This window comes from Typopeltis vanoorti, chromosome 21 (genome assembly GCF_054136105.1).
Source record: "Typopeltis vanoorti isolate ZY-2024b chromosome 21, IOZ_Tvanoo_1.0, whole genome shotgun sequence".
Classification (NCBI taxonomy): domain Eukaryota; kingdom Metazoa; phylum Arthropoda; class Arachnida; order Uropygi; family Thelyphonidae; genus Typopeltis; species Typopeltis vanoorti.
The window spans coordinates 108,490,839-108,503,277 of NC_143569.1; the positions used below are offsets into that span (position 1 = coordinate 108,490,839).

Below are 12,439 nucleotides of genomic sequence, written 5' to 3' on the forward strand. Positions count from 1 at the left end.
CGTCGTCATGAAACGTTCAGATCGTAGTTTTCGATCTTTGTTTCGCTTACTGGCTGAAAAAACAATATGGGATTTTTATCCCATTAACTCAAGTATCTTCAGTTTTATTTTGCCGTATTGATGGGCCTTGTGCACGATGCAATCTCCATGGATTATTGTTATTCATGTAGATAAGTAGATAAACTTATACGTTGGTAATGCATAGCTGTCAGATTTTAGGGAAATACAACATATCCTAGAAAATTAATTAAAAACTTTAATTAATACTTCCTATATTTCAGTAATGTTAAATACCTACATGTGCATATCATTATTTTATGTTCCATGAAGATGGTAATGTTACGCCTTATACATTGGCGTATAACCTCTCCTCTATGCCATTATCCAATGTGACATCTTCACAACTTGTGCAATGTGCCCCCCTGAATTTCAGGTCCTTGTCCACCATCACTCCTAGATCTCTCTCACCTCCTGACAGTTCCACTTACCTGGCCAATCATGTAATCTATTCAAGTCCTCTTCTAAGGCCATATCGTCTGCTTGACTCTGCATTCCCCTCCCCGGTTTTGCATAATCTGAAACAGCTGCATATCACTAGTTAAACCTGCCCCAATATCATTAACATACAAATTGAACAACAATGGCCCAAAACTGATCCCTGCGGCACACCACTACTGACCATTCTCTTTCAGATACTGCACGACAATATACAACTTTCTGATACCTATCCAACATTCAATCACCGATCCAACTCAGAAGTCTGTTATCTAATCCCATCTGTTTCAATTTATGTAAGAGTTTGTCATGTTGCAGTCTCTCAAAAGCCTTTGCAAAATCTAAGTACACCACTGTATATGTCTCTCTTTCCAAGGGGAGATATATATATAGTGAAAATATACGGTAAGTTATTGAAACATTATCAACGCATTTCTGTATCCTACTTCTCACCAGTTCCTTCACCACAACTTCCAACATACAGACTGCCCTATAATTTGAAGCTACAGTCTTATCACCACCTTTATGCAGTGGAACAATTTTATATATAAAAAATTTAATATAAATAGCTGACCCTGCACGTAGTGCAAGATGAAGTGGGTCATGCATTACGTGCAGGGTCAGCTAGACTTGCAACACTTGCAGGTGCGAACTTGATTTATTTGTCTGTTTGTTTACTTGGGAAATGGAGTAAAACCAGGTTTAAAATAGCTTGGCATCTTTAACATTTATTATACCCATGTTAAAATACTTTCTACATTTATATCTCCCCCTGAGATTTTTATTTAATACGGTTAAAACACGTTATGGTAACTTGTTCTGGTAAAATACTTATAAGCTCTGTATTACTAAAATCTTGGTATTTCTAGCCTGGCTCCCACTGATGAGACTTCAATAAAGGTCGAAACCAGTCTGGGTAATGGTCCCCTGCCTTTAATGCAAATACAAAGTGATGCTTTAATACAAAGCATCATACATCTTCTCCAGGTGATGTGCTTTGCATTAAGAGTAAATATTAAAATTAGTGATCAGAGCTTATTCTACTTTTACCATGAATTGCCTTGGTCTTGCACTATGTGCAGGGTCAGCTAGACTTGCAACACTTGCAGGCGCAAACTTGACTTATTTGTCTGTTTGCTTACTTGGAAAATGGAGTAAAACCAGGTTTAAAATAGCTTGGTATCTTTAACATAAACAGAGCAGTTGATTTTTAGGTCTATAACCAGCCCTATCCAAGATGCTGTTGGTTGTGTTTTCTCCATCACACCTGTTCGATCACCTTTATCACCATTTACCACATATATCTGCTCAGTCTCAACTTCCCCACCCTCATCACAATATACTCCATCTTCATACATGCATTCACTGCCACTTTCAACATCCATTCTCCCTGTCCATCCAAGCCTCTCCTCCCCACCGTTTCCCTTTTCCTCTTGCATTCCCTTTTTTTTCCTCTTATCTCTCACACTACTACTGTTTCCATTGCCAAGCAGTTGTCTCTTCATCACCACTCTCCTAATTTTTCCTTTCATCTCTTATGATCTCTCACATGCATCACACACTACTTCCACACACTGTACTTTCTCCAGTATACTCATTCCAAAGCTATTTAAATGCAACCCATTACACCTGTATAATTTCATTCTTCCCTCAAACACATGCCATACATCAACAGACTTCGCTCCCTTCTCTTCACCCACCTCTGCTAGCATACCATTCATGATTTGGGCTCTCCGCCACAACTCATCATCATCATACCTCAGCACACACTGACAATCTTTCCTATTACACTCTTATCCTTCATTCTTCTCAATAGTCTCCTGATATTTGTTCTCACTTCCTTCTTATGTCCACTTAGATCATTCGTCCCTACAATCCTGACTAACTGACTGGCTCATTTCTTCATGACCAACACATTAATTATCCTACTCATTCTCCCACCTGGATAGCAGATCTTATGAACTCTCTCCATGCCATTGGTAGGAAAGTGACATAAGCAGAAGAAATATCATACTAATTTATTATCACCCTGGGTGGTAACAAAGTGAAATATGAGATAGACAGACTGGAGGTGCTCACCATATTGCAAAATATCCATGTAAAAGTAACAGCTAAGCAATTTTTTGCAACTACACCATATTGCTTGTCTTTGCAAGCACATACACAAAGACGTAGGGATAGAGAATTTATTATCCCTCTTTATAAGGGTTTGAAATTTATGCATCTTTACCACTGTAAACAGATTTGGTAATGTAGGTTTTTTTTATCACAGGATGGGGGAGATTCTGAAACGAGTCTATGGAATGCCCTGTGAGGATAGATTGAAGGCGTGTGGTTTGCAACGTTTGGTTCGCAGGCAAAAGAGAGAGAGAACATTTATAAACTTATAAATTATAAGTTTATAAATTATAAGTTTATGGTCTATAAGATTAATACAAAAGAAATATTCAATACATGACGAGTAGGAAGATTATTAGCAATCACTGCTTGAAGAGTGTAAGAGTGTTTTGTGATTAGTAAGGGTGTGTTTAAACTTGGTTTTTTGCTTGGAGAATGCTTAATGATGGAAATGGATTTGCCAGTGAATGATTTGAAAAACAGATATGATAGGTATTGGAAGTTTATTTTCCAGTTGGTTAGACTATAATAAAGTTATTTTAATCCTTTATATAAGTGTAAGCAAACAAAGTTTGCACCTGAAGTATCTTCAGGACTGAGGCAACTCATAGTAAAGGTGGACCAAGCTCTCATCACTCCTTGTCTCAATATCTCCCATAATGCAAAGCACATCTCCTTGCAGACATGTATAATGCTATGCATTAAGGGAAGGGCCACTACCCGGACCAATTTCGACCTTTATTGAGGTCTCATCAGTGTGAGCCAGACCCAGATTCTGCATTATGGGAGTTACTGAGACAAGGAGGGATGAGCACTTGGTCCACCTTTACTACGAGTTTTCTCAGTCCTGAAGATACTTCCGGCACAAACTTTGTTTGCTTATACTTGGATAAAGGATTAAACTAAATTTATTATGATAGGTATTGTATGAATAATGGTTTGCGTCAGCCTCGTGTGATCAGTCTTCCCAGTTGAAGGAGATGCCTGTTTAATAATAATGTTTTAATTTTTTTATATTTGTTATCTATTTATTTTTAATTCTTTTTTTTTTTAACTTTAGCCGTTATACATCCTTGAGCTCCTCAGATGCAGATGAATCCAGCTCTTTCCTTCCTAGTGCAAAAAAGTTGATTAAGAAGATTGTTCCAGCCACTGTCGATCATAATTACTTTCATGGTCAGTCAGCTCAAAGCATTACCGATGCAAAGTCTATTAAGAGTGTAGAACGATGCAATCGACATTCAGTAGATTCATCCTCAGAATCTCAAGATTCAGCTGCAGTCAAAGATGTTTTAAATTCTATTGTATCTGTTGTTTCAGAACGTTGCTTTGAAAGCCAAGATAGTAAAGATGGTTTGTTTACATACATTACTGACATAAAAAGTCCAAAGATTTCCTCTGAAATAGATATTGAAACAAATTTTGAAAAAGAAATATTGGAACAAGTGCCCATTGAAACATTGGATGTTACAATATCAAATTTTGTTCCATCTTTATCACATGAATTATTAGAATATGATGGTCTTATTAAACCAGAGATTTCAGAGGAAGCAGATGATGTTTTGATTTCCAGTACTACAAAATTATCTAGTGAACACAAAGCAGATCATCCAATGGTGTTTTTAAATGCACATACTAGTCATAGTCCTGATTCAGTTACTGAAAGAATTGTTAAACAGGAAGGCATTTTAGAAAACAGTAACTTAGAAGATTTTGTGGAAAACTGCCAGATACCTGCAATAGTCAAAGATTTATCAAATGATAGTCATAACTTATTTTCAGATGAAAAATTTGCAAATGAATACGAAAACAGGATGAATGATAAAGATAATGATGTAGAAGGAAACATGCTGCGAGGTAAGTCATTTTTCAAATACTATTTTATTATAATTTTTATAATAGAATTTATATACTTGATCATTAAAACAAAGGGAAGGGGAACAAAAATACTGGCATCTTTTTTGTTCCTGGGTTTGAACTGCTTATATTCCTGTTAGAGAGTTGCTGCATAAAAATCATAACATATTCCATTTTGAAGATCACATGGTCTTTTATTAAATATATATGCAGCATTTAAATTTAACCTTGCAACATAAAAGTAAAATAATGATAAAAGCACTTCTTCCTTTAGGTCATGAATGCATTCGACTTCTGACATGTACAGTCATAATTCTAGAATTAACAAAAACCAACTAAATAAAAATAATAAATAAACTATTATATTCGCCTGTTATTAGCATATTTTTAAAGTTCCACCAATGCTAGATAGAGTGGTACTCTTTCAAAGTCATTTATCTTCTTCAGTGGCAAGCAGGAATCTGATAGTACTGATACCGCAAGTCAGATAATGTGGTCTGAATTGTTATTTTATTGAAATACTTCACTCACCTCATTATCTCATAACACATATTACAATACTAATGACATATGGAAAATTTTAGATTATGAAAATTTTTTATTTCTTAATTAACCAAAAATTTTAGAGGAAAAGGCAGACAATTTCTTACTTTTAATTTCATAAAAAAATAAAATAAAAAATTTCACAATCATCACTAAAAATAAAATTAACGGAAGGGTGCTGGTTCACTCCATTGAAAATCAGTGAAGTATATTATTATCATCAGAGTGTGAGTGAGCGGAATGGAGTGCCAGAATTGGTTGTGAGTTCCCTGACGGTGAATGGATTCAAGGAAAGGTGATAGTATTTGTGTGTATGATCATTGATTTGGATCTCCCACGATGAGTCTCTGGACTCCATAGAGATGGTGTAAAAAATAATAATAATATTAGCTCTGCTAATGGGTTCTTGAATGCTAACAATGGCAAGTCCTTCCTAATATCCTCATTTTTAATGTGTTACTGCCATTGATGCCACCTGTTCACTCCTCTAATCTCAGAATTCTCATATCTGTGGTCTCCAGTCTTTGATCAAGTGTTTTATTTTTAACCCAACTTTCAGTGGATCCATAAGTTAAGACTGGTTTGAACGCTGTCTTTTATACAACCAATGTTTGTTTTGACTGATGTCTTTCTTATTACATATAAATTTATTTAGCTGGTTTCCTACCATACCAGCTTTACTAATTCTATTATCTATTTCCATATTTAATGTTGTTGTTGTCTTGTCCTTTGAAGAGTCTTAGATGTTTCTATGTGCTCCTTGAACTGCTTTGGCTATGTCGATTATTTTGTTTGTATAGAGCTGTTGTTCAGGATTAGGATCTATTTCTTGCAAGGCTGCTGTAATTGCTGGACACGTAAAGATGTGAGTGGGTGTCAGTTCGGTATTGGGGCAGTTGTTGCAATTTCTGTATGTTCTCGTATCATTTGTATCGATCTTCATTCCTCTATAATGTTCTCTTTGTATTTGCTATCATGGTGGAAGTCTTTCTGTCAGCATTGACTTTGGGAATTTGATGTTGTTTCATTGATTTCAGTGGAATTAGTTTAAATTTTGCTAGTGCTTTAGCATCAGCAAGAGTTATCATGTGAGTTTCTTGGTTGAGTTCTCTGGCCTCTTTTTGCTAATTTATCAGCTGCTTCATTGTAATCAATGCCTACAATTCTTTTTAGAATTGTAGGCATTGATTATCGCAGAAATCCATTGTAAAATGCAACTTTTTCCTAAACACTTTAGTTGGTTCAAGAGTTTATGGGTGTCTTGTGTGAGCTTGGTATTGCCATTTTTGATTGCCTCCATAACTGATCTTGAGTCACTAAATTATAATTCCCTCAGATTGTTGAGATGATAATTTTAAGTAGGCTTCGAGTGCTTTATTTATTGCGTAAAGTTCGCTGGTAAAATTGGAAGCAATTCTCCCAGATCCAACTTTTATTGAAAGTTTTTCACCTTTCGGGAGTAGAAGGAGAACACCAGCACCTCCATTAATCATATTGGTGTCTGACGATCCATCGGTATAACAAATAACCTATTTGGAGGATGAAAGAAGGTTGATAGTATTTAGGCCTTTTTCTTTGAGCGTTTCTTTTGATTCTTTTTTGTCTAGAGTTTAGTAAGGTTAGATTTATGGAAGTATTTGGAGGTAAAGGACTGGAAAATAGAGGTTCTTTGTTTATGTGGCCATTGTTGTGTTGTTGTTTGTTGTATTTGGTTCCGGATTCAATTTTATCTTAATCATATGAACAGTAATTATGTTCCTCTAATTCCCTAATAATGAATTACCCTTCTCGACTCAGAGAAAATTTATTTGTCTCTTGCATCACTCTGAGTCTAGATGTTTGAGTGCATAACATCAAGGTACTGCTTATCAGTAAAGATTGGTTCACTTTATTCTCTAAAATATTAGAACAACATTCATTTAGAAAATTTACAGTCGTGGTCGTCAAACTAGTTTACTTATCTATACAATGGGTTTCCCACTATGATTCGTAATATTTATGAGTGGTGCAGTGAAGACTATCAGGCTAGCACATCTACAACAATTAATACAAAATACATTTATTATTTGACAAAAGATACAATTTGAGAAAATCTTGAGGAAATGATTAATCAACTTAGATTGAATAACATGACATCTTAAAAGGTCGCATTAAATGCTCATGCAAACATCAATTAATGACATGCACTTTTAGACAGTTATCACTTATTACTATTATTATTACTATTATTACGGGCAACTCCAGGGAGTCATTAGACTCATCGAGGGAGGCCCCAAATCATATTCATCACAAGTATTTGACATTCATACAGTATCTATCATACCTCGCCTTAAACTCATTCACTGTCACAGCATCCACTACAGGCTCAGGGAGCGCATTCCACTCATTCGCTACTCTAAAAGTAAAGAACCCAGCTCTAACACCTTTACTAACCACACTTTTGTCCAGTTTCCATGGATGTCCCCTAGTCCTCCCACAACCAGCCCTGTTCTCAAAAATATCTTCTGAATTAATTTTATAGAAACCCGTCAGTAATTTGAATGTCTCAATCATATATATCCCCTCCTCCGCCTATCAACCAATTTTTGCAACCCACAATCCTCAACCTGTTCTCATACGGTTCATTCCACAGACCTGCTATCATCTTGGTCACTCGCCTCTGGATCCTCTCCACCTCCTCCCCATCAAGAAGAAACCTAGGTGACCAAATCTGAGCACAGTAGTCTAGATGGGGTCTTATCAAGGCTCGATAGAGAGGAACAATAACCTGCTTGTCTCTGCTTGTCAACGTATTCTTCAGCAACCAAGTGATTTGATGAGCTGTTTTGGTCACTTTTGCAATGTGTCCCCTAAATTTCAATTCCTTATCTACCAACACTCCTAAATCTCGTGCCTCATCAATTTCCTGGAGCAGGGTTCCACCAATGCAGTAAACTGCCGCCAATCTTTTCACCCCAAAATGCATAACCTTACATTTTGCCACATTAAACTGACATCCATTCTCCCTAGCCCAGACCTCCAATCTATCCAAATCATCCTGCAAAATTTTGACGTCATCTGCATTCACTATTGCCCTACCCAACTTCGCATCATCCGCAAACAAATGAACTGTTCCTCTCAGATCATTTCCTATATCATTTATGAACAAATTAAACAGCAGTGGTCCAAGAACAGATCCTTGTGGCACACCACTAGTCACAGGCCGTCTTGTGGACTCTACTCCCGAGTAAACCACTCTCTGATATTTCTCCGTCAACCACCCTCCTATCCATCTCACCAACCCTATGTCCATTCCCATATGCTGCAATTTACTGATTAGAATTCCATGTGGAATCCTGTCAAAGGCCTTGGCAAGGTCCAGTAGAATCACCGTAAACCCATTACCCTTATCCAGTTCAGCCGTCACTGTGTTATAATACGTGAGCAAGTTACTGAGGAATGACCTACCCTTCACAAAACCATGCTGTCCCCGATACAGTATCCCATTTTTTTCTATCCAATCTTGTATTTTCCTCTTGACTATTTTCTCTAAGACCTTGACAATGATTCCTGATATGCTAATCGGTCGGTAATTTACAACAGCAGTCTTGGAACCACCTTTATGCAGTGGAACTATTTTCCCCTCTTTCCACCCGCTCGGGACTAACCCAGACCCGAGACTCAAATTAAACAAAATGGTCAAGGGTACTGACAATTCTTTAGCTGCTTCTCGTACAACACGAGCTGGTATACCATCCAATCCCACAGATGTATTGACATTGAGGTTATGCAATAGACTACTCACCTCCACTTCATTAACCACAATTCCCGTATAATCTACTGGTTTATTCGTTTCTGCAATGTCACCACCTGGATGATATACTTTTGCAAAGTGCTCACTCAGTAACTCAACTATCTCAACTGATTCAGTTACCTCCCTACCATCGGCATTCTTTAAAATCAATCTGCCATGTACATTTTTCCTTTTACTTGCTACATATCTAAAAAACTGTTTAGGATTCTCTTTAACCTGCATGGCCAATGTTCTTTCGTAATCCTTTTTTGCTTTTCTTACCACACTCGTCACCCTTCTGGCCTGCGCTTTATACCGTTCATGTGCCTGCCGGTCACCCTTCTCGTTAAATTCCCTCCATAGTTGTTTCTTTTTTTGCAACTCAAGCTTAATGGTGTTATTCATCCATTTAACCCCTACTTGATTTATTATTTGGACTCTAGGTATACAGTCAGCCATTGCTTCATGCAAGCACTTCTTAACTACCTCCCATGCACTATCAACTTCTAGTCCTTGCAGTTGTACATGCCATGGCACTGAACCAATCAAACTCCTAAGCTTGTCATACTTTCCCGCCCGATAATTCCACATGTACCCTGTCTTAATTGAAAATTCTACACCTTTAGCCACCTCCCAAGTTAAGACCCTATGATCACTCTCACCGATTGGTGGCAATGTGGTCATATTTGTTACAGCCAAATCCTCAGATGTAATTACTAGGTCAAGCATTCTCTGACCCCTAGTATTTTCCATTACATGCTGTCGCAGATAGTTATCTCTTAATAACCGCATAAAATCCAGTTCCTTCCTCCCGTGTGTCCTCTCCTCACTCCAATCAATGCGACCATAGTTGAAATCTCCCATAATAATCACCCTCCTTCCACCCATTTCTTCTATTTGCTTGTGCATACTGTCACCACCATCTTTTCCATCACCTGGTCTATAGCGGCACCCAATTGTATATTTAGTTCTGCTAGCCACAATCTCACACCAAATTATCTACATAAATAACTTCACATACAAATTCTGTGGGTCAACACAATATTCAATTAGTTGCTTAAGGGGGTGGTCGATTCCTTTGAGTTTTACACAGTACTAACTAATTAATAAGAATCCACTATAATTCTGTCCATCAACACTATATTTCTAAATTCAGTAACTCATTCCACAAAACCTTACAGTTCACTAATAGTACAGGAACAATAATCAAACTTATCTACCAAGAAATCTTAAATTGGTATATGGCACTCTTTCTCTGAGAACAACTTCATCATTGAATATATGCTACATTAATTATTAGGACATTTAATATGTCTTATTCCACGTTCTCTATAATTTTCAATTACACGTTCCTTTGGAACAAATATTCTAAGGGGAGTTTAACATATTCATAAGGAACCTTTACAATTGCTATTCACGTTCTCATGGAACACTAAATTAACTTACTGTCTCTCTCTCTAGTAATATCAAACAACACAACCAGACATGTCCCGCAATTTTACTGTTAGTATAGAGAATTTCATGCTCTTACCGGAACAGACATTCTATTACTTCCTTTTTTTTTGTGGATCACAGTGTTTTGCCAGGCATTCCATAGGAGTTTTAGATTCAGTATGAGCTAACTCAGGAACGGGTTTCACTGTAGGCTTGCTGAGCATTCTCCTTTCTGCTTCCGACACTTTCCCAGCATAATACAAACATCGTCGACTCTGGACTCTAACTGCGGAGACTCACAGAGCATCAGGATATGGGATGTGATTTCTCCTAGCAGCGAGCGAGAGACTTCTAGCGACAGGGACTTTCACAACTTCAGAACTTTCACATCTTCGAGCAGAAAAAACATAAGACCGATTTCAGGCCTTTGCAAATTTTTATATCTCCCGCTCATCTCTCTCATTGGGCCTTCTTTTCCTACAATCAGCATTTGACATCCTGACCATAAGCACCAGTTTGTACTGCAGCAGAAGGTTTGTGAACAGCGCGTGGTAATTAGCGCCACAAGTTCATCTGGTGGGACTCTTACTAACTCAGAACATGACTTGCAATTTCAAGTGCACATGTATTGCTGGAGGCAGTATTACTCATCAAGGGATTAAGTACACAAGGTTACTATTAAGTGCATATGGCATATATTTAGCTTACAAGGAAAAATAATAAAAATTCAAGTTTATTTTACACAAAATTCATATCTAGCTTATACAAAACAGTAAAAGACAGCCAGTAGAATTTTATCTTAACCAAATTGGCTTTAAGGAATGGATGGCTTGTTAAACTCTGAATGAGATTTTATTTATTCCATAATAATTCTCATTCAGAATTTAACACCATTTAGCTGATTAAGACCTGTTCCTTCCTAATAGTGTCATCATATCGCAAAGTTGATGATCTATGAAGTCTGCATTTTTTATTCCAGTGTTCATAAGTTTTTAAGGAGATATGATCGCTTTGGTAGCTTCTGATATTATTTATGAATTTTATGGCGGTGTAAAATCTTGTATAGAGAGAATTTTTAGATTAGATTCTTTCTATACCGATTTTACTTAGGAATGCAAATTAATTTGCTATACTTGTAATTTTGGTTAATATTTAACTATTGATTTGCTGTACAACAACAAAAGACAAAAAAAAATGTCTGAATAAATTGTAACAATGGATTGTTAAGACAAAGAAATATCCCAGATGGGATTAAGAAAAATGCCTAAAACAATTTTAAGGACCACTAAGTTATGTAATTTTTTTAAATGTATGTGGGGATTACCAACAATTACATATACATTTACAATATATACATATTATATTTACATACAACATTCATTTACATATACATATATAACATTCTACATATACATATGGAAACATAATTAAGTTGGAAGTGAACAATTAAAAGTGTATAATCACTGAACAAAGTTTTAATTTTTATTAAACAAATAAAGGTATCAGTTTTTGATTTGCTGTGGGCAAATGAAGGAGTATGTCAGCACCGTCCGCTGAAATTCCCATTCATCTGCCCACAGCAACTTATATATTTATATGTTATCCCCATTCATCTGCCCACACCCGTTAAGCTTACCCCACCACAACACTTTTAGCGCCATTGGTACCATTGGCAAATGAATAGGGAATGTCAGCTGATACCTTCATTCATCTGCCCACAACAACGTTTATCTTTAATCCCCATTCATCTACCCACAGCAACTTTTATAATTTATATGCTATCCCCATTCATCTACCCATACCCCACAACAACTTTTATCTTAAAGCACTCTCTGATTCGACCTGCGACATGTAAACTGTTCCATTCGCTAAGTGCGTTGTGAGACGAGGAAAAAATGTTGTTGTTAGCTTACTCCATTCAACATAATACTGAATACGAACTTGATATCGATGGATTCCATCATGGATAACATCCCTTGTCCTGTCCAAACCATCCCATACATATACCCAAAAATTTCACTCAGAACATCCCAAAGTCATTAATGATGCCCCCCCCCTCCATCCACACACAAACACACACACACACACACACACCTCCAGCCAATACGAATCGCCTTATTTCCCTGACGAGTTTTCCATGACCTGCAAAAAAATAAGACATCTTGTTATGTGAGGTCATTCCCGATATCTATAAACAGTCCAACTCATGATGTCAGTCGC

At 36.8% G+C, this 12,439-nt stretch overlaps 1 protein-coding gene across 3 annotated transcripts in view; it reads left to right on the forward strand.

Moving 5' to 3' along the window:
• The window catches only part of LOC150095180 (calcineurin-binding protein cabin-1-like), a 1,028,489-nt gene that overhangs the window by 789,550 nt on the left and 226,500 nt on the right, over positions 1-12,439 (forward strand). For all 3 annotated transcript variants that reach the window (XR_016550194.1, XM_090411711.1, XM_090411712.1), the window contains exon 36: positions 3,674-4,470. Coding sequence is in view for 2 of the 3 variants with exons in the window: in XM_090411711.1 (XP_090267837.1) it covers positions 3,674-4,470 (797 nt within the window). In the remaining variant the exon portion in view is untranslated. The remainder of the gene's footprint in view (positions 1-3,673; positions 4,471-12,439) is intronic.